Here is a 23,633-nt window from a genome sequence, read left to right as displayed (position 1 = left end):
CTCAAAGCACTCGTATAAACAGTGTCTGAAAAACAACACCTACAGACTTATGCACCAGGTAGGGGAAGTTTGGAGGGATACCAGGGCATAGAAACTTTAGGCAGAAATTCACCCCCACTCAGAAACAGACCCACAGACGTAGAAAGCAAGCTCATGGTTACCAAAGAGGAGACGGGGGTTAGGGATAGATTAGGAAGTTAGACTTAACATATACACACTACTATATATAAAATAATCAACAAGGACGCCCTGTACAGCACAGGGGACTCTGCTCAATATTTTTTTAATAACCTATAAGGGAGGAGAATATAAAAAATCATGTATATGTATATATATAGTGTATACTTGAAACTAACACAGCATTGCATATCAACTATATTTCAATACAAAATAAATAAAAGAGAGGATTTTGTCGTGGATCCCTACTCTACTCAGGGCTCTTCATTTTCTGACCTATCCTTAGAGACTTTCATACCCACGGATGTTATCACACAAAGGAAGTTGAGCTGACCAGATCATGGCACTAACTTGTCCAGGCTTACCTTCTTAGCCTCCCTCTGCTCCTCCTACTTTGCTTCAGTCCTTTAACGGGATTCTGGCCCTCAGATATTGTACTGGGTCACAAATGGGGACAGATAGGACACAATGATGAATGAACAGCTGCCAGATCAAAAGAGTCAATGTGAAAAAAAATCATAGCACTTTTTTAATGGACAAGTCAGAAACTTCATGCTCTCATCTCTATGCCCATCTGCCCATATCTTTTCACTATGTACTTTTCCATGTATTTATCTCACCTTTGACTAAGGATTTCTACGTTCTTACTCTTGTAGTCTCCTTAATTTATTCTATGCAGAATGCACCTAACAGATGCTTGATATCCTAGATTACAATCAGATAAGACAGGATGCTGGAGGTCCACGATTCTCTGGTACAGATTTTTTTTTTAACTGCTATTTGCAACTATATCTCCCTCCCACACAACAAAGCACCTGTGGTGTTCAGGTCAAAGTAATTTCAGCCCAATTTTTCTGAGTCCTTCTCGCTCCTTCCAGTACTTAAATAAAACAGAAAAGCACTGTTGCCTTTTACTATGGACTTGAGATTTCATTTCCAAGTAATTCTGGAATCCTTAAATTAGACCATTATTGCCAAGGCTAATGTCTAGACAAATTTAGCGCTATCAATCAGCTCATCCCTGGAGTTCAGAGAGCCACCACAAGAGCTGTGGTTCCGCTGGTTACAAGGCTGTGGGGAGGCCGCCCTCCGAGGAGAACAATAGCACTTGGTCAGATTGGAAACACAGAATCAGCTCCTGCAGCGCCCTGCTCTTATTAACATTGAAGTAACAAAACTGGAAACAGTAGTTAACAGGAATAGAAACTTGTGGCTTCTATGTTATGCTTTTCCCCTTAGTATCAACCACTGTCATTAAAATAATAAACTTAATGAAGCTTACTTTCCTTTGGACTTTTTAAAAAACACTTGAGAGACTCTTAGACTCCTTGAGGTCCCCACTGGCCTGGAATCTTTCCATCTGGCTAGAGCCAAGCAGACACTTGGGGCTTCAGACTTTGGACTAGAGCCCTTTCCTTGAGGCGTCAGTAACTCCCCTAGCTCTTCTGTCTGCGAACAGAACTCTCAGCTAATTGTCTTTAATGAGCCTGGGTGGGTAACTATCTTTGCCAGTAATCACAAGGAGATCTCACCTTCTTCACTGAGTACTCAGTTTATTTAAAAAATAAAAAAAAAGTCTGGTGTATTAAAACTTGCTTCCATTTTAGATGCAAAACTCTAAAGAAAGAAACCAGAGAGATGAGGTACTCTGGGTATCATCACCAGGTATTTCACTTGTACCTACATTTAATAGGCATAGCAATTTTATCATTTATTTGCTTTTTTTCAAACTTTAAACTTTTTATTTTGTATTGGGGTATGGCAGGTTAGCAATCTCATGAGAGTTTCAGGTTCACTTGATTTTTGTAGATAAGTGATTTTTATGGAAGTATAGTTGATTTACTTTATAAGACCGAATTACTTTCAGTGGTGCAGCATAGGGACTGTATTTTTACAGGTTAGACTCCATTGCAAGTTATTACAAGGTAATGGCCATAATTTGCTGTGCAGTACAATGTATCCTTGTTTATCTATTTTCTTTTCTTTTTTTTCCTATTCTTTCTTTTTAATTGAAGTATAGTTGATATACAATGTTGTGTTAGTTTCAGGTATAGAACAAAGTGATTGTAAACCTTATAGGCATTCATCCACTCATAGTTTACACACTAGTTCTCAAAGCGAGATCCCCTTACCAGCGATGCCAGTATCACCTTTATAACTTCAGGTTATAAAGGGACATTTCCAGCCCCACCTCAGAGCTATTGGATCAGAAGCTCCCCGAGAACGGCCCAGCAGCCTGTGTCTTAACAAGCCTGCGGGGCATTCTGATACACATCCATTTTTGAGAATCCCTGCTTTACAGACATAGTGCACTCACTACACTCACTTAACGGAGGAGGAAACCGAGCTTCCTGGGGTTTCAGGTGTTTATCAAAGTCACAGAATCTGTAGGTATTAGACTTAAAACCTGAGATAATCTATGTAAAAAGAAAAAGGGAAAAAAATCACGGTCTATGTAAAAAGAAAAAGGAAAAAAAAATCATGGTAGTTGAATAGTAAATAAATAAAGAATAGTTGAGTCCTTCTTTGTAGTTATTCTATCTAGCTAGCATAATTTAATATATTTACATAAGAAAATTTAAATCTTTGCTACATGTTACAGCTGAGATACTAACTCATTTTTTCTGATCTAAGAAGGGTAGTTCCAAAACTGAACTGGTTTATAAATATTGGAAATACAATTATAAATCAAGTTTCCTGTGAACCACTAAGTACCTTAGTGATAAGATTAATTTAAAAGTGGTAGATTTAGAAGAATTAATTTTAAGCAGATCATCCTCCTTGCTTTGATATAAGCTGCTGGATCCTATCCCATTACAAATGCAACCAGTTTGTAGAGACTGCAAACATCTGCTGTCCCCTAGAAAGTGTCTGTATGAATATTAATCCCAAAGACTACATGTTGACTCTCTGTCCATGTGATGTGTTTAAATGCCACATGTGTAAATGTGTGGAAGGTATTTACTCCTGAAAGAGGGTAGACCCCATGTTGGGAAGTTCTCTGAAACATTTCAGCATTTATAACATTAAGAAGGGAAAACATATGGGCATCCGTGAGGAACTTTCAAGGGCTAAGTGTGGAGCCAGAGGGTTGGAGGGATGCTTGCTGGTTTGAGGTAAAGACCAGCTGTTGCTTCCACAGTGCTGACTGGCCAGTTGTTCTCACTCCCCTTTTCTGCACAATTTTATCTGGTAATAAGAGAATCGAAGGTCAACAAAAATGCTTAGCATAGAAACGGGATTATTCAAGGGAAACATGTATTAAACTTTGAAGAATTTTACTTGTCTGGTCTAAGCTGGATCCATAGTGATGCTCAGGGCTTACTGCTGTGTATTTCTACAAGGCAGGGCATAAACCAAGGAGTCTGAGCAGAGAAGTGTAGAAAAATGGTTGTAAAGGGTCTGAAAGTTTCCAGATATATGCCTGCCATGGATGGAGACAAGATCCCTCCAAGGAGGCTGAGTAGCATTTTCAAGGTCATTAAAGTAACCATATAAGTAATGATAAATCTGGAATCTGACCCTAATCAAAAGCCTCTGCATTTCCCTTGACCTGGTGCATGGTGATGCCTTGCTTTTGCATTAATGGTCTCCATTAAAATAGGGGCAAGATTCTGAACATGCCAAGCTCTTAAAAGAGTTATTAAGAATGTCCAGCTAGGAAATGAGCAGCTATATTAAAAGCTTAGGCATTTATGTGTGTAAGGGAGAATAAAGGAACTATTAACAAAATCTTGAAAAATGTTTTAATAGTATTTTCTGATGGTCTTTATGATTTAACAAAAAAATGTCAAAACAAAATGATGAACACAGAATGACATAGTTGCTTTGGTCTATAGCTAAAGAATATACAGTGAAACTAATAGGCTACAAGTCTAGCCAGTCTCCCTCTCCAGGTTTACCTTGTACAAATGACCAGGGAAATCTTGTACCTAATCTTATTAATTTGGGTGTCTTGTATTTTTCCTTTAAGCTTTTTCTTGTAGTATTTCTTCTAAACCAAGCAGGACCCTGTGAGGCCTTCCTGAGGACAGACCCTCATATTTCCCCCTCTTGTTTGTAGAAAATCATTAGCCTCTGAGGCCTCCCTTAAGTTCCAAAGAGCAAATTTAATCAGAGAAGTGAGACTACGCAGAGACAAAGAAAAGCAGTCAAGTTAGACAAAATAATAATAGTTTAGCCATAAAACAAAGTCAGGGGCCTTTAGTTCCTCCTCAAGGGCTGTAGATATCTTTCTGAACCATGTTCTTGTATGTTTTGCAGGTACTAAAACCTCCACCAGGTGGAAGAAGTTAACTGCATGCTGACCAGCAGCCTGTAGATTCCAGATGGATTGGAACCGGAACACTGATGATCGACATTCCTGGAACATCGTACCATATCGTCACCATCAACCAATCAGAGAATTGTGTGTGAACTGATTGGCCACTCATTTCTCACACTGTCCTTAAAAAGCCTATCTCCAAAAGCCACTGGGGGTTCAGGTCTTTTGTCTATGAGCGGCCTGTTTTCCTTGCTTGGAGCTCTACAATAAATACTGTACTTTCCTCCATCACAACCCAGTGTCAGTAGATTGACTTTGCTGCAAGTCAAGCAAGAGGACCCTAGTTCAGCTAGGTAACACTCCTCCTATGAATGCTCTTCTCTTCCCACAATTTGCTTCTTCTACCTTCCTAGCTTTATGTAATTTTTATTAGGCATACCACATTTTGTAGTTTCCAGGAAGGCAAAGTAACTTAAACCTGGTCCCTTCTCTTTCAACTCATCAGAGTTCCTCCCACCCATATACTATTAAGCACACTTTGACAGCTTGGTGCATCTAAAATACCATCCATGCTACTTATACACAGAGGCTGGGTTGCAGCATGTCCTTAATGGTTTTGCACATCCATGGGAAGGGTTAATCACATCTTCAAGCTCCTTGTTATCTCTAATACACAGCATGGCATATGGTGTCTAATGAGAGTTTAAAAGATATATGTTGATGGTAATGAGATTCTCACTCTCAAATTGTTTTCTGAAATTGGTAGGCTTGAAATACTATATCAGACAGTGATCAATATTCAGGATGTTTTAGGGCCAAATTGACAGAATAAATGTGTATAAATCATGAAGATCAGAGAGCTTCTCCCAGAGAGTTTAGAGGGCACTCAAGGGTGAAATCAGGGAACAGACAACCCAAATGTATAATCCATTGTTTCAACTGACCTTTATGTGAGAGAGGTGGTAAGCAGCATATGCAAACCCTTTCATAAAAGACAGACTCCAGAAAGCTACATAAAATCACAGACCATCTTATCATCCAGGCCAAACGATTCTATCATGAAAGGCTGATGTGTTTGGGAAGTGGCACATGATGTTAGAAGAGAAAGCTCTAAACTCGATATTGATACAATGCAGTATATTCAGATAATGTACTTCAGAGATGTGGAAAGAGAAGAATCCTGATTAACTTGTACAAGATCAGTCAACAGCAATGTGGATGAGGTGGTTTAAAAGAAGGACTTGTGAAAGCCAGCAAGGTCTACTGTATAGCTGTGGGAACGATACTCAATATCCTGTGGTAAACCAGAATGGAAAATAATACTTAAAAAAAAAGAATGTGGGGACTTCCCTGGGGATCTGGTAGTTAAGAATCCACCTTGCAACGCAGGGGATGTGGGATCAGTCCCCGGTCAGGGAACTAAGATCCCCCGTGCTGGAGCAGCTATGACCTCAGGCCACAATTAGAGAGATCATGCACCACAATGGAAGATCCCATGTGCTACAGCTAAGATCTGACACATTCAAATAAGCAAATAAAATATTTAAATAAAGAGGATATATACACATGTATAACAATCACTCTGCCTTACAGCAGAAATTGACAGAACATTGTAAATCTATTATACTTCAATAAAATTAAAGAAGCAAAATTAAACAATACATTAAAAAAATAAAAATAGAGGACTTCATATCAAAACACATGCATTGGTGGCCATCTTTGAAATGTCAGAGTGATAAATAGCAGAATATAAAGGAACGTATAAATGCATGTAAAGGGGAATGTACGTTTGGAGCATTTACATGTTGTATGTAGGAGACATAGGTGGATTCATGCTTAAATAAATCATGAGTGAATTGTGTTCGAATGAATCAGGGTTTGAACACTGATGCATAAGTGACTGAGGACCGAAGCTGTACTCATTTCACAAGCTAGCAAGATCATGCTCAAAACCCTTCAAGCTAGGCTTCAACAGTGCATGAGCTGAGAGCTTACAGATGTACAAGCTGGACTCGGAAAGGCAGTGGAACCAGACTTCAAATTACCAACACCCACTGGGTCATAGAGAAGGCAAGGGAATTTCAGAAAAACACCTCTACTTCTTCTTCATTGACTACACTAAAGCCTTTGACTGTGTGGATCACAACAAACTGGAAAATTTTTAAAGAAATGGGAATACCAGACCACCCTAACTGCCTCCTGAGAAACCTGGATGCAGATCAAGAAGCAACAATTAGAACTGTACAGAGAATAACCGACTAGTTCAAAATTGGGAAAGGAGTACATCAAGGCCGTACACTGTCACCCTGCTTACTTAACTTACATGCAGAGTACATCATGTGAAATGCCAGGCTGGATGAATCACAAGCTAGATTGCCCTGGAGCAATACCAATAACCTCAGATATGCCATGACACCACCCTAATGGAAGAAAGCATAGAGGAAATAATGAGCCTCTCAATGAAGGTGAAAGAGGAGAGTTAAAAAGCCAGCTTAAAACTCAACATTCAAAAAACAAAGATCATGGCATTTGGCCCCATCACTTCATGGCAAATAGATGGGGAAACAATGGAAAGAGTGGCATACTTTATTTTGGGGTCTCCAAAATCATAGCAGATGGTGACTGCAGCCATGAAATTAAAAGACACTTGCTCCTTGGAAGAAAAGCGATGACAAATATAGATAGTATATTAAAAAGCACAGATATCATTTTTCCCACAAAAGTCCAGATAGTCAAAGCTATGGCTTTTCCAGTAGTCATACCCAGATGTGAGAGTTGGACCATAAAGAAGGTTGAGCACTGAAGAATTGATGCTTTCAAACTGTGGTGTTGGAGAGGACTCTTGAGACTCACTTGGACAGTAAGGAGATCAAACCAGATTTTGGATGTGCTAAGATTCTAAATCTAAATCTAGGGGTGGTCCTAAGATAGCGGAGGAATAGAACGGGGAGACCACTTTCTCCCTCGCAAATTCATTGAAAGAACATTTGAACGCTGAGCAAATTCCACAAAACAACTTCTGAACGCTGGCAGAGGGCATCAGGCATCCAGAAAGGCAGCCCATTGTCTTCAAAAGGAGGTAGGACAAAATATAAAAGGTAAAAAGAGTGACAAAAGAGTTAGAGACGGAGACCCATCCCGGGAAGGGAGTCTTAAAAGAGGAGAAGTTTCCAAACACCAGGAAACCCTCTCACCAGTAGGTCTGTGGGGAGTTTTGGAATCTTAGAGGGCAACATAACTGGGAGGAAAAATAAATAAAACCCACAGATCATGTGCCTAATGGCAACTCCCAGCACAGAAGTAGCCCAGACGCTCGCATCTGCCACCAGCAAGTGGGGGCTGAACAGGGAAGCACAAGCTGGATTGGTTAGGGTAAGGACCGGGCCTGAATGCCCTGAGGGCAATCTGAGGGAGCTAACACGAGATAGCAACCCAATCTGTGGGATAGCCAGAGAGAGAGAGGGAAAAAGAGAGAGAGAGAAAAAACTATCCTGTGAAAAACCTTAACCTAAGGCACTGCTGGCCCGCTCACAGAACAAAGGATTGAGCAAATACCAGAGGAGAGCTAGCTGGCTGCGGACCGGCCCATCCTCCGCTGGAGGCAGGGAGGCAGGTGGGCGGCAGCCAGAGCAGGAAAGGGGCAATATCGGCGCCAGAGTCAGCATCCTCTACCAAACTGCGAGCAGGCTCCCCATTGCTAGCCAATACTTTTTGGTATTCTGGAGGGTTGACTTCTGCCGGGAGGTTCGCAGCCAGAGATCAGCTCCCCAGAAGAGACACACGGCACACCAGAGGCGGTGCGCCCGCTGCACACCCAGGAAACTGAGTGGCTGGGACGGGGGAGGTGACAAGACGCACTCCCCACCTGGGGAGAGTGCACCTGCGAAGCACCTGGTCGCCTGAACTGCTTGGACCTGGGAAGGGCACAAAATGCAGGCCCAACTGAGTCTGCGCCTTTGTGGAGTACCCAAGAACCTGAACCTGAGCCGCTTAGACCTGGGAAGTGCACGCAACCCCGGGGCCCGCTTTAGAGAGTTCCCCTGCAGAGCAACCTGGGGCCTGAGCAGTGTAGACGGGGAAAGCACACACGCTGTGAGCGGGGGCAAACCCAGCGTGGCCCAGACACTGCACACATTCCCCCCACACGCCAGTGATGTTTGTTTGCGGTGTTCCTCCCTCCCCGCAGCACAACTGAACAAGTGAGCCTAAATAAGTGACCACCTTTGCCCCCTTGTGTCAGGGCAGAAATTAGACACTGGAGAGACTTGCAAACAGAGGAAGCCAAAATAAACAAAGAAGAGGTAACTGCTATGAAAGTGACAGGTGCAACAGATTAAAACCCTGTGTTAGCACCGACTACATTGGAAGGGGCCTATAGATCTTGAGAAGTATAAGCTGGAACAAGGAACTATCTGAAGCTGAGCTGACCCCACACTGCCCGCAACAGCTCCAGAGAAATTCCTAGATATATTTTTTACTACTGTCATCTTAAAATTTTATTATTATTTTTAAAATTTTTAAGTCCTCTATTAATCCTTTAATTTTCATTTTTATAACCTACTATTACCTTGCAAAAAAAAGACCCTATTTTTAAAAGCAAACTTCATATACATTTTTTTATAACTTTTGTGATTTTTCTTAATATTGTATTTTTGAGAGTCTAACCTCTACTCTAGATTTTTAATCTTTGCTTTTGGGTATTTGTTATCAATTTTGTACCTTTAAGAATCCAATCTTCAGTACCCATTTTTACTTGGGAGTGTGATTACTGGCTTGATTACTTTCTCCCCCTTTTGACTCTTCTTTTTCTCCCCCAGGTCACCTCTATCTTCTCCCTCCCCCTTCTCTTCTCTACCCAAATCTGTGAATCATTTTGTGTGTTCCGGACTGTGGAGAACACTTAGGAAGTTGATTACTGCCTAGATCTCTCTCTCCCCTTTTGATTCCCCCTCTTCTCCTCCTGGTCACCTCTATCTCCCTCCTCCCTCTTCTCTTCTCTTCTCCATGTAATTCTGTGAACCTTTCTGGGTGTCCCTCTCTGTGGAGAATCTTTTCACCATTAACCTAGATGTTTTAACATAGGTGCTGTATGGAAGGAGAAGTCTTAAGGCTACTGTAAGAATAAGACTGAAAACCAGAGGCAGGAAGCTTAAGCCCAAAACCTGAGAACACCGGAGAACTCCTGACTCCAGGGAATACTAACTGATAAGAGTTCATCCAAAAACCTCCATACCTACACTGAAACCAAGCACCACCCAAGGGCCAGCAAGTTCCAGAGCAAGACACACCACGCAAATTCTCCAGCAACACAGGAACACAGCCCTGAGCTTCAATATACAGGCTGCCCAAAGTCACACCAAACCCATAAACATCTCAAAACTCACTACTGGACACTCCATTGCACTCCAGAGAGAAGAAATCCAGCTCTACCCACCAGAACACCGACACAAGCTTCCCTAACTAGGAAACCTTGACAAGCCACCCGTCCAACCCTACCCACAGTGAGGAACCTCCACAATAAAGAGGAAACACAAACTTGCAGAATACAGAAAGGCCATCCCAAACACAGCAATCTAAACAAGATGAAAAGGCAGATAAATACTCAGCAGGCAAAGGAACATGATAAATGCCCACCAAACCAAACAAAAGAGGAGATAGGGAGTCTACCTGAAAAAGAATTCAGAATAATCATAGTAAAAATGATACAAAATCTTGAAAACAAAATTGAGTTACAGATAAATAGCCTGGAGACAAGGATTGAGAAGATGCAAGAAATGTTTAACAAGGACCTAGAAGAAACAAAAGAGAGTCAATCAACAATGAATAATGCATTAAATTAGATCAAAAACACTCTGGAGAGAACCAACAGTAGAATAACAGAGGCAGAAGATAGGATAAGTCAGGTAGATATAGAATGGTAGAAATAAATGAAGCAGAGAGGAAAAAAGAAAAAGGAATTAAAAGAAATGAGGACAACCTCAGGGACCTCTGGGACAACATTAAGCACCCCAACATTCGAATCATAGGAGTCCCAGAAGAAGAAGACAAAAAGAAAGGCCATGAGAAAATACTCGAGGAATTAATAGTTGAAAACTTCCTTAAAGTGGGGAAGGAAATAGTCACCCAAGTCCAAGAAACCCAGAGAGTCCCAAACAGATAAACCCAAGGCAAAACACCCCGAAACACATATTAATCAAATTAACAAAGATCAAACACAAAGAACAAATATTGAAAGCAGCAAGGGATAAAGAACAAATAACACACAAGGGGATGCCCATAAGGATAACAGCTGATCTTTCAATAGGAACTCTTCAGGCCAGAAGGGAATGGCAGGACATACTTAAAGTGATGAAAGAGAATAACCTACAGCCCAGGTTACTGTACCCAGCAAGGATCTCATTCAGATATGAAGGAAAATTCAAAAGCTTTACAGACAAGCAAAAGTTGAGAGAATTCAGCACCACCAAACCAGCTCTTCAACAAATGCTAAAGGATCTTCTCTAGACAGGAAACACAGAAAAAGTTTATAAACTCAAACCCAAAACAACAAAGTAAATGGCAACGGGATGATACTTATCAATAATTGTCTTAATTGTAAATGGGTTGAATGCCCCAACCAAAAGACAAAGACTGCCTGAATGGATACAAAAACAAGATCCATATATATGCTATCTACAAGAGACCCACCTCAAACCAAGGGACACATACAGACTGAAAGTGAAGGGCTAGAAAAAGATATTTCATGCAAATGGAGACCAAAAGAAAGCGGGAGTAGCAATACTCATATCGGATAAAATAGACTTTAAAATAAAGGCTGTGAAAAGAGTCAAAGAGGGGCACTACATAATGATCAAAGGATCAATCCAAAAAGAAGAGGATATAACAATTATAAATATATATGCACCCAACATAAGAACACTGCAATATGTAAGGCAAATGCTAACAAGTATAAAAGGGGAAATTAACAATAATACAATAATAGTGGGAGACTTTAATACCCCACTCACACCTATGGATAGATCAACTAAACAGAAAATTAACAAGGAAACATGAACCTTAAATGATACAATGGACCAGTTAGACCTAATTGATATCTATAGGACATTTCACCCCAAAACAATGAATTTCACCTTTTTCTCAAGTGCACACGGTACCTTCTGCAAGATAGATCACATCCTGTGCCATAAATCTAGCCTTGGTAAATTAAAAAAAATTGAAATCATTCCAAGCATCTTTTCTGACCACAGTACAGTAAGATTAGATGTCAATTACAGGGGAGGAAAAAAAAAAAAAAACTATTAAAAATTCCAACATATGGAGGCTAAACAACATGCTTCTGAAAAACCAACAAATCACAGAAGAAAGCAGAAAAGAAATCAAAATATGCATAAAAATGAATGAAAATGAAAACACAACAACCCAAAACCTATGGGATACTGTAAAAGCAGTGCCAAGGGGAAGGGTCATAGCAATACAGGCTTACCTCAAGAAACAACAAAAAAGTCAACTAAATAACCTAACTCTACTCCTAAAGCAACTAGAAAAGGAAGAAATGAAGAACCCCATGGTTAGAAAAAGGAAAGAAATCTTAAAAAATTAGGACAGAAATAAATGCAAAAGAAACAAAAGTGACCACAGCAAAAATCAACAAAGCTGGTTCTTTGGGAAGATAAATAAAATTGACAAACCATTAGCCAGATTCATCAAGAAACAAAGGGAGAAGAATCAAACAAACAAAATTAGAAATGAAAATGGAGAAATCACAACGGACAACACAGAAATACACAGGATCATAAGAGACTACTATCAGCAACTATATGCCAATAAAATGGACAACTTGGATGAAATGGACAAATTCTTAGAAAAGTATAACTTTCCACACCTGAGCCAGGAAGAAATAGAAAATCTTAACAGACTCATCACAAGCACGGAAATAAAAATTGTAATCAGAAATCTTCCAGCAAGCAAAAGCCCAGGACCACACAGCCTCACAGCTGAATTCTACCAAAAATTTAGAGAAGAGCTAACACCTATGTTACTCAAAGACTTCCAGAAAATTGCAGAGGAAGGTAAACCTCTAAACTCATTCTATGAGGCCACCATCACCCTAATACCAAAACTAGACAAAGATGCCACAAAAAAAGAAAACTATAGTCCAATATCACTGATGAAGCTAGATGCAAAAATCCTTAACAAAATTCTAGCAAACAGAATCCAATAACATATTAAAAAGATCATACATCATGAGCAAGTGGGTTTTAACCCAGGGATGCAAGGATTCTTTAATATCCACAAATTAATCAATGTATTGCACCACATTAACAATTTGAAAGATAAAAACCATATGACTATCTCAGTAGATGCAGAGAAAGCCTTTGGCAAAATTCAACATCCATGATAGAAACCCTCCAGAAAGCAGGAATAGAAAGAACATACCTCAACATAATAAAAGCCATATATGACAAACCCACAGCAAACATTGCTCTCAATGGTGAAAAATTGAAAGCATTTCCCCTAAAGTCAGGGACAAGACAAGGATGCCCAATCTCACCACTACTATTCAACATAGTTTTGGAAGTTTTGGCCACAGCAACCAGAGAAGAAAAAGAAATGAAAGGAATCCAGATTGGAAAAGTAAAACTCTCACTGTTTGCAGATGACATGATCCTCTACATAGAAAACCCTAAAGACTCCACCAGAAAATTAATAGAGCTAATCAATGACTATAATAAACTTGCAGGATATAAAATTAACACACAGAAATCCCTTGCATTCCTATACACTAACAATGAGAAAACAGAAAGAAAATTATGGAACCAATTCCATTCACCATTGCAATGAAAAGAATAAAATACTTAGGACTATATCTATCTAAAGAAACAAAAGACCTGTATATAGAAACTATAAAACACTGATGAAATAAATCAAAGATGACACAAATAGATGGAGAAATATACCATGTTCATGGATTGGAAGAGTCAATAATAGTGAAAATAAGTATACCACCCAAAGCAATCTATAGATTCAATTAGCCTCCAATTAAAATAAATTTTAAAAAAGAAAATTTCACAATACAGAAAAACACAAAGAATTTTATAAAGAAAAAAAATCTAAATCTAAAAGTGATTCTAAATCACAGTCCCTCTCAAGCTACCAATGGTATTTTTCACAGAACAAAAACAAATAATTTCACAATTTGTATGGAAACACAAAAAACCTCGAATAGCCAAAGAAATCTTGAGAAAGAAGAATGGAACTGGAGGAATCAACCTGCCTGTTTTCATGCTATACTACAAAGCTACAGTCATCAAGGCAGTATAGTACTGGCACAAAGACAGAAATATAGATTAATAGAACAAAATAGAAAGCCCAGAGATAAATCCACACACCTATGGACACCTTATCTTTGACAAAGGAGGCAAGGATATACAATGGAGAAAAGACAATCTCTTTAACAAGTGGTGCTGGGAAAACTGGTCAACTACTTGTAAAAGAGTGAAACTAGAACACTTTCTAACACCATACACAAAAATAAATGCAAAATGGATTAAAGCTCTAAATGTGAGACCAGAAACTATAAAACTCCTAGAGGAAAACATAGGCAAAACACTCTCCTACATAAATCACAGCAGGATCCTCTCTGACCCACCTCCCAGAGTAATGGAAATAAAAGCAAAAATAAACAAATGGGATCTAATTAAACTTAAAAGATTTTGCACAACAAAAGAAACTATAAGCAAGGTGAAAAGACAGCCTTCAGAATGGGAGAAAATAATAGCAAACAAAGCAACTGACTAAGAATTGATCTCAAAAATATACAAGCAACTCCTGCAGCTCAATTCCAGAAAAATAAACGACCCAATCAAAATATGGGCCAAAGAACTAAACAGACAGTTCTCTAAAGACATATAGATGACTAGCAAAGACATGAAAAGATGCTCAACATCATTCATTATCAGAGAAATGCAAATCAAAATCACAATGAGGTACCACCTCATGCTGGTCAGAATGGCTGCTATCCAAAAATCTACAAACAAATGCTAGAGACGATATGGAGAAAAGGAAACCCTCTTACACTGTTGATGGGAAGGCAAACTAGTATAGCCACTATGGAGAACAGTGTGGAGATTCCTTCTAAAACTGGAAATAGAACTGCCATACGGCCCAGCAATCCCACTGCTGGGCATACACACGATGAAACCAGAACTGAAAGAGACACGTGTACCCCAATGTTCATCACAGCACTGTTTATAATAGACAGGACATGGAAGCAACCTAGATGCCCATCAGCAGACGAATAGATTGGAAAGCTGTGGTACATACACATAATGGACTATTGCTCAGCCATTAAAAAGAATACATTTGAATCAGTTCTAATGAGGTGGGTGAAACTGGAGCCCATTATACAGAGTGAAATAAGTCAGAAAGAAAAACACCAATACAGTATACTAACACATATATATGGAATTTAGAAAGATGGTAATGATAACCCTATATGCAAGATAGTAAAAGAGACACAGATGTATATAGTACAGTCTTTTGGACTCTGTGGGAGAAGGTGAGCATGAGATTTTCTGAGAGGATAGCATTGAAACATGTATATTATCATATGTGAAACAGACAGCCAGTCCAGGTTCGATGCATGTGACAGGGTGCTCAGGGCTGGTGCACTGGGATGACCCAGAGGAATGAGATAGGGAGGGAGGTGGGAGGGGGTGTTCAGGATGGGGAACACATGTACACACATGACTAATTCATGTCTGTGTATGGCAAAAATCACTACAATATTGTAAAGTAATTAGCCTCCAATTAAAATAAATTTTAAAAAAGAAAATTTCACAATACAGAAAAACACAAAGAATTTTATAAAGAAAAAAAATCTAAATCTAAAAGTGATTCTAAATCACTGCAGATGGTGACTGCAGCCATGAAATTAAAAGACGCTTACTCCTTGGAAGGAAAGTTATGACCAACCTAGACAGCATATTAAAAAGCAGAGACATTACTTTGCCAACAAAGGTCCATCTAGTCAAGGCTATGGTTTTTCCAGTGGTCATGTATGGATGTGAGAGTTGGACTGTGAAGAAAGCTGAGCACTGAAAAATTGATGCTTTTGAACTGTGGTGTTGGAGAAGACTCTTGAGAGTCCCTTGGACTGCAAGGAGATCCAACCAGTCCATCCTAAAGGAGATCAGTCCTGGGTGTTCATTGGAAGGACTGATGCTGAAGCTGAAACTCCAATACTTTGGCCACCTCATGTGAAGAGTTGACTCATTGGAAAAGACCCTGATGCTGGGAGGGATTGGGGGCAGGAGGAGAGGGGGACGACAGAGGATGAGATGGCTGGATGGCATCACCGACTCAATGGACATGAGTTTGGTCTCTGGGAGATGGTGATGGACAGGGAGGCCTGGCGTGCTGCAGTCCATGGGTTCACAAAGAGTCGGACACAACTGAGCAACTGAAGTGGACTAAACTGAATTGAAGATTCTAAAAGTCTTGCTAAGTTTGTCCCTGAGACGCTTTCACATCTGATTACTTAGTGAGGTGGAGACTTTGGCTTACTCATCAATCATGATACATCGTTAAGCAGCTGCTCAGTGGCCTCATTCCTCAACATTCTGTTCAGTGCCAGATCAGAAATTCCACAAATTGGATTTTTTAGAGCATATTTACTGCTGTAGGCTGCACAGGTGTATTTCAAGGATTCTTGTTCTGAAGGAAACTTTGCAAAATAAAATAAACCTCTTGAGTACTAGTAAATTGGTATTCCATCCGAGGGGTACAATGCTATAATTGTATTGCTTGGTAAATCAACTTTAAATAAACATTACAAACTCCATCTCATTTGAAAATTGAAGATCTTCAAAAGACTTGTGAAAGTCTCATTCAAGAGATTTTCTACTTCTGTGATACAGCATTCTTAATCCAGTCAATACTTTGTATTGATGTTGTGGGGTATTGACTTTTTTCTGAAAAGTTAAATCATTTAAAGAGTTGTTTTTTGTTTTTGTTTTTTAAACTTGCTTGTTTGGCTATTGCTTTTATCTTGTTTATCAAGATTAACTCTTGTGAGTCTATAGTCTGATTTATAATTTTAAATTTAAAACAAAAAAAGAAAAACTCTCAAGGTAACTTATTTATTCAATAATACAATCTGTTGGATATATCAATGAATAGTAGGCACAACTCAGATCTTACATATGCTCGTGAAATGTTTGGTAAAAATACTCTGAGTGTCTGTTTGATGGCCTTCTATAAGGCCTATATACAGTTTCAGAGAATTTGAGCGCTATTTAAAATGTGTAAAAAACACAGTTAGATCGCGTTAGTGCTTTCTCACTTTTATATTTTAAAAGTAGTGCATGAAATAGACAATAGAGGTTGCCATTCTTCTTTTGCAGTGGGTCTGACAAAGGTTAAGGAGAGAAAAGTAAATCAGTTTTGTGAAAATTAGAAAAAAATCAAGTGTAGTAAAGAAGCAATGGAAAGTACAGTTAGGCAATAGAGCATATTTAGGACCCAAACTTAGTTTTGCAGTCTGGCATCTCCAAAGTCTGGTTATATGACCTTGGCTGGGTCTCTGTGGGCCTCGTGCCTCGTGTTTACAGAGATGCTCATACTGAATCTCCAGAATATATAACACCTTTGTCTGTATGTAGAATGACATTTGCTTCCAAATGAAATGTGTGATTTTTGTTCAGTGGCTGTTAGTTTCCTCAGTAGGGACACAAGTGGACATGCGTTTTTTTTTTCAACATCTGAGCCTTGTGACTGTGCTTGGCTCATCATGATGTCCCTGCCCACTGTCACTGGAGTGGTGATGATCCCTTCACAGGTCTTTTCTCCTCCTGGTAATTTGCATCTGGCAATTTGGTCCTGAAGCTGCCTCCTCTCCCAAGTGCCCTGAAGGCATTGTAAGTCTCTCTGGGGAGGCCTTAGCTAGAATTTACCACTGTGCTACACACAATGGTTTGCTGCCTCTTCTCCTCCACCCACCTGGCATCTTTTGCCTCCTTCCAAAGATCAAGGCTATTTTGAGGCTGAGGTAAGGGACAGGAACAGTCTCCTTCCCTCCAATTCTGAAAGTCCTGGTAATTCTGCAGTTCTTGCAGTAACCATCCAAAAAATAGTTCATGTTAGGTCTCCAATAACAATTGTCATGGAGGCTGCAAGGACCTATAAGACAGAACCCTGCTTTTAAGGGGCTTGGGATTTTGTGGAAACAAGCCGAGAGAAACTGTTCATCCTTGAAATACGTCCTGATCCATATGATAAGCTGAAAGCAAGTTATTTTATTCTAAAGGAAATGAAGCTCAGGATTTTAAAAATATTTAAACAAAAGACCTCAAAACTTCAATTCAATCCGAGAAACAACCAGTTCTGATTGAAAATGCCAAAGAAAATAAATACCCTCATGTCTATCTGTCCTCTCAAGTCAACATAAAACCTTAAAATTGCTCTTCAAAATGGAAAGGGTATTTATTTCTCTTTTCAAACTAAAAACAAACTTTAAAAAAACCTGTAAAATTTATGGGGTCTTCAAAGTTTAAAAAAAAAAAAAAAAAACCAAAACACTAGTCTCCAAAAGAGACTATTTGTAAAATGAAAAAAATCCATGTTCTGTATAAATATTACCACATAATATGACAAACAACTCAAAATAAACATGACTACTATAATAGCCTCCAGATTCAGTCTGCCATAACTAATCTTAATCCACAGTTTACTATTATTTCAATTAAGAATAGTGATGAGTGGGCAATTAACAAATAACAGTGAATATAAAATAGAATTTTTTTTTTCCAAAAGAATGAGAGCAGTATAGAAATATGCATGTGCAAACATCAATTTGAAAGTATAATTAGGATTGATTTAAGAGGGAAGAAATCTGAGAAGATTATGAGAAGAAAAGATAATGCGATCAACTGCCAAATCTTCACATTTTAAGTACATACATTTAGAAAAAAATAAATGTCTGGTGAGGTTTTCTTCCCTAACGGAAAAGCAACGTGAACTAATACATTGTTTTATTTAGTGCATGAGTTTCAGAAACCTCCTCTGGGTGCCTTTTGCTATCTATCTCTAACTCCCTTTCCCCACCTCGTAATTTGGGGACAGTCTTTCACTTGTTCTTTGGGGTCAAGAGCTTGGGCCTGGGGTTTTGGAACGAAATTTTTTTGTACAACTTGGACCAAACTGTCCTTTACTTCCAAGCTGAAGATTGTCTATAAACACAAAATCATTCTATTTATATTTGTTTTGTATTTATAACCTTTTAAATTCTTTTCAAAACTTGAATAGAGGAAGGGGAACATACTGGCTTTAAAATCAGACCAGGCTATGGAGTCCCAGGTCAAGATTCACCAACTGGATAACTCTGGTTGAGTTACATAACTGAGCTAATTCCATCATTGCAAGGTACGTAAAGTACTCGGCAAATAATAAATAAATAGTAAACACATGCTCAGTCAGCCAGTACCTTCTCATCAGTGATCAGACTTCTGTGGTGTAGTTGTTTTTATTGAAGAAAGAACTGAGGCCCAGTCAGCGAACTTCCCAAGTTACCAGAAAAAGAGGAAAACACTCAACTTTTTGTAACAGATATCCTCATTTCCCTATGAACTGGAGTCATGCTGGAGATAGGACTTAGACAAAGTCTAAGTATTTCTGAATGGGCACTCAACAGTTATCAAGATCCTGGCAATCTGCATAGAGGAAAATGACAGAAACGTTCCCTGGTTACCATGATCGCATCTCATTTTTATGCAGCTGATGAGAAAAGATGTCCTACCCAGATGCTGTCTTCTTGCTTGTACTGTTTCCAGTTGCGTCCTGTGTCACTGAACATCAGGCTGTAGCTCGTCACCCAGTCAGAGCTGCCGTATCTTCCCTGCGTGGCCACTGCTGTAATCTCCACTCTGTTTCCCAGGTCCATCTGGAGCCACTGCTGAGCATTGGAATCTGCTGGGGACCAACCGCCAGTTCCTGGAACAGCATCAGAGAGAGAGAGAGCTGTAGCAACATCTCACAGAGCCGCGACTTCCACCTCTCAGAGAGAAAAACAAAAGAAAAAAAGCAAAAATACAGTGTTCAGCTAAAACCTCTCTATAACCCCAAAACATGTCCTACCTCTCTTCATAAACCCCTGGTACTTTAAACAATTTTTATTGGGTTATAAATTGATTTATAATGTTGCATTAGTTTCTGGAGTACAGAAAAGTGATTCAGCTATACATATGTTCATTTTTTTCAGATTATTTCCCCTTATAGGTTAAATCAATTAGGTTATCACAAAATATTGAGTAGAGTTCCCTGTGGTATACAGTAGGTCCTATATATTGTATAATTTGTATGCTATTCCCAAATTCCTGGTTTATCCCCCTCCACCATGATTTCCCTTGGAAGCCATGACTGTTTTCTATGTCTGTGAGTCCATTTTTGTTCTGTATATACATTCATCTGTATGACATTTTTATATCCCACATGTAAGTGATATCATATTACATTTATCTTTCTCTGCCTTCACTTTGTATGATAATTTCTCTGCTGTGCTGTGCTTAGTCACTCAGTAATGTCCAACTCTTTGTGACCCTATAGACTGTAGCCTGCCAAGCTCCTCTGTCCATGGGATTTTCCAGGCAAGAATATTGGAGTGGGTTGCCATGCCCTCCTCCAGGGGATCTTCCCAAACCAGGGATTGAACCCAGGTCTCCCATACTGCAGGTGATTCTTTACCATCTGAGACACCAGGGAAGACCATGAATACTGGAGTGGGTAGCCTATTCCTTCTCTAGGGGAATCTTCCTGGCCCAGGAATCAGACTGGGGTCACCTTAATTGCAGGTGGATTCTTTACCAGCTGAGCTACCAGGGAAGCCCTATGATAATCTCTGCTGCTGCTGCTGCTACTGCTGCTAAGTCGCTTCAGTCGTGTCCAACTCTGGGCAGCCCCATAGATGGCAGCCCACCAGGCTCCCCCATCCCTGGGATTCTCCAGGCAAGATAATCTCTAGGTCCATCCAAATGGCAAATGCCATTATTTCATTCTTATTATGGCTGAGTAGTATTCCCTTGTGTGCATAGACCACATCTTCTTTATCCATTAATCTGTCGATGCATATTTAGGCTGCTTCTATGTCCTGACTACTGTAAACAGTGATGCACAAAACATTCTTGACCCAATTTTCATTGTCCCCTTCCATTAAATTCTCTTTTGTGGTTTAAGATTCAACTCAAATGCTGTTTCCTTTATGATTTTTCCCTTTTCCTATCTATTATTATAGTTTTCTTCTTCTGGATTCCTAATGGGATTTATTTGATCTACTTTCTGTTTTTTTTACAACCTTAACCTTTAACGTGACTTATATCCTGTGTCTGGCTGGTCTTTTCTTGTTCTCTTCTCTGCTTTTTTCTTTCATCCCTCCCTTTCTGTTCCCTGATCCTTAGCTCTCTCCAAATACATGCTGTGAATCTGCCATGGGTCAGACATTTTTCTGTGGATGCAAAGATTCATGATCATTAACTATGTCTTTGAAAAGTTAGTGATCACTCATTCAACAGATCCTCACTGAGAATCAGGAGTGTGCTGGGTAATGAGAGAGAGGGACACACAAACAAAAATATGTAATGTGATGTGAAAGAAAACCTTCAGTGAAGCAAGCACAAGGTTCAATAGAAGCACTGATTACAGAATGCCTCAGTAGATGATCGGAAAGACCAAGAGACAGTGATAGTGGAGCTGCAAGCTGAAGCAAGCATGGTAATTTTCCCAGCAAACAAGGTGAAGCAAAGCTGGGAAGACCAACAAAGGCCAAGAAAACATCACGTGCAACGTCTCAGAGAGACTTGAAAGAGAAGGTCCTAGCGTGGGTCTCCCTGTGAGTCCATATGTTTGACACACAGGAACTGTCTAGCATATAAACCTAAACCTCTGGGCCCTGGAATTTTATCATGTGACATACTGGAACTCTGCAGAAGATTCATATAATCTCTTCCTTCTTTGGAAGACTAGTGGCCTAAGTTTTCTGTTTTCATTTTACATAGGAACAAAGAGGTATGTATTCATTCTTACTGATCCAAGAGTCTACAAGGCATCTGAATCCTGAGTGGGACCTATTGTAGAATGTCTATGCTATGGATGCACCCCAAAGTTCACAGTAGCATTATTTACAATAACCAAGATATGTAAACAACCTAAGAGTCCATCAACTGATAGTGAATACAGAAGAAGTGGTACGTATATAGAATGGAATATTACTGAGCCATAAAGAAGAATGGCACAATGCTATTTGCAGCAACACAAACGGACCTAGAGATTATCATAGTGATGTAAGCCAGACAAAAACAAATAACATATGATATTGTTTATATGTGGAATCTAAAAAAATGTTACAAATGAATGTAGTATATAAAATGGAAATAGACCCGCCAAGATAGAAATCAAATTTATGGCTGCTAAAGGGAAAGGGGGGGATGCATGAGTTAGGAGTTTGGGATTAACAGATATGTACTATGAGAACAAAGATCTGTTATTAAAATATAGCATGGGAACTATACTCAGTGTTCTGAGATAACCTGTAATAGAAAAGATGGGTATATATGGATACATAGCTGATTCACCATGCTGCACACTTGAAACTAGCATGACATTGTTAATCAACTACACTTCAACTAAAGAAAAAAGAAATAAGAACCTTTTGTTAAGAAAAGACATTATTAAAATTAAAAAAAAAAAAAAAAGAACCTTGCTCAGGGCACTGGATTGGCTGCCTCATTGGATTTTTTAATTTAGAAGGGTTAACCAATAAACCCCTTTTGATGTCAATGTATGTCATTGAAAATCATTTTAGTCATGTCCCAGACTACATTCTTGCCATCTCAGAAAGAGTCAATTGGACCCATTCTTGGTACTGAGAACTTTCTGAGCCCCATCTGGCTGCTCATTGCAGAGAGAGCTTGACACTCCCCGGGAATGGGCTTGTGAACAAAGCGGGCATAGAACATGAAGTGGACCTTACTCTGGCCATAAGGCATATTCTACCAGTTATCAATCGATTTTCTCCCAATAATTAGCTAGTACTATGATGAAAGAATTGATGCTTTTAAATTGTGGTGCTGGAGAAGACTCTTGAGAGTATCTTGGGCAGTAAGGAGATGTAACCAGTCAATTCTAAAAGAAATCAACCCAGAATATTCATGGAAAAGACTCTTACTGAAGCTGAAGCTCCAATACTTTGGCCACTTGATGTGAAGAACTGACTCATTGGAAAAGACCCTGATGCTGGGAAAGATTGAGGGCAAAAGCAGAAAGGGTCAGTACAGGATGAGATGGTTAGATAACATCACAGACTCAATGGACACAAATTTGAGCAAACTCTAAGAGACAGTGGAGAACCGGGAAGCCTGCTGTGCTACAGTCCATGAGGTCACAAAGGGTTGGACATGACTTAGTCACTAATCAATAATGACTCTAACTGAGCAGGACGCAATAAGGTCTTCTCAGAATAGACTCCCCCCACCCCATGTCCTCTGCCTGCCATTTGTCTGTAGACAAACCTTACAGACAAATAAATTTAATGAGAGAAATGAGAACACAGAAAGAAAGGAAAACAGGAAGTAAGGCCAAATAATAACACTCCAGCCATTAAACACAGTCAAGGACCTTCGGCTCCTCCTCAGGCACTATAGATAGCCTGGTCACATTCTGTGAGCTGGTTTGCAGATATTTAAATCCCCACCAGACGGAAGAAGTTCATGATATGCTGTTCATAACCATGCAGACCCCAGCCCAGTTAGAACCAGAAATGTGAAGATGCTGACTCATGGTTGCCTCTCCGCCAACCAATGAGAAGAATATCCATGAGCTGATCACACACACAGGGGCCCCTCTCACCTTGTCTTTAAAAGCCTGTCTCTGAAATCCTTTGGGGGTATTCGGGTCTTTTAAGCACTAGTTGCCTGGACTCCTTCAGTAAACATGGGCCTTCAATAAAGCTATTTCTTCCTACTGCATCCAAGTCATTCTCTGAGATTCAATCTGGCCAAATTTCAGCAACGGTGCTTTTAACCTTTTGTTTGATAATATTTTTTTTTCACTCTTCTGAGTAGATTCAGATTCAAATGCAGGGAAAGAAAGAAAGGAAGTATGCTCAGTCCTCACTCTGGAATGTCTTTTATTCAGTGTTTTGCTA

At 39.5% G+C, this 23,633-nt stretch overlaps 1 protein-coding gene across 1 annotated transcript in view; it reads right to left on the bottom strand.

Annotated features, from left to right (window-relative positions):
- Nucleotides 1-23,633, bottom strand: part of CNTNAP5 (contactin associated protein family member 5) — a 995,558-nt gene that overhangs the window by 726,546 nt on the left and 245,379 nt on the right. Inside the window, exon 3 of the mRNA XM_043894748.1 lies at nt 19,236-19,429. Within this exon, the coding sequence (XP_043750683.1) occupies nt 19,236-19,429 (194 nt within the window). The remainder of the gene's footprint in view (nt 1-19,235; nt 19,430-23,633) is intronic.

Source organism: Cervus elaphus, chromosome 33 (assembly GCF_910594005.1).
Source record: "Cervus elaphus chromosome 33, mCerEla1.1, whole genome shotgun sequence".
Taxonomy (NCBI): domain Eukaryota; kingdom Metazoa; phylum Chordata; class Mammalia; order Artiodactyla; family Cervidae; genus Cervus; species Cervus elaphus.
Note: the sequence above shows the minus strand (reverse complement) of the source record. Positions and strands in the feature narration are given on the sequence as shown.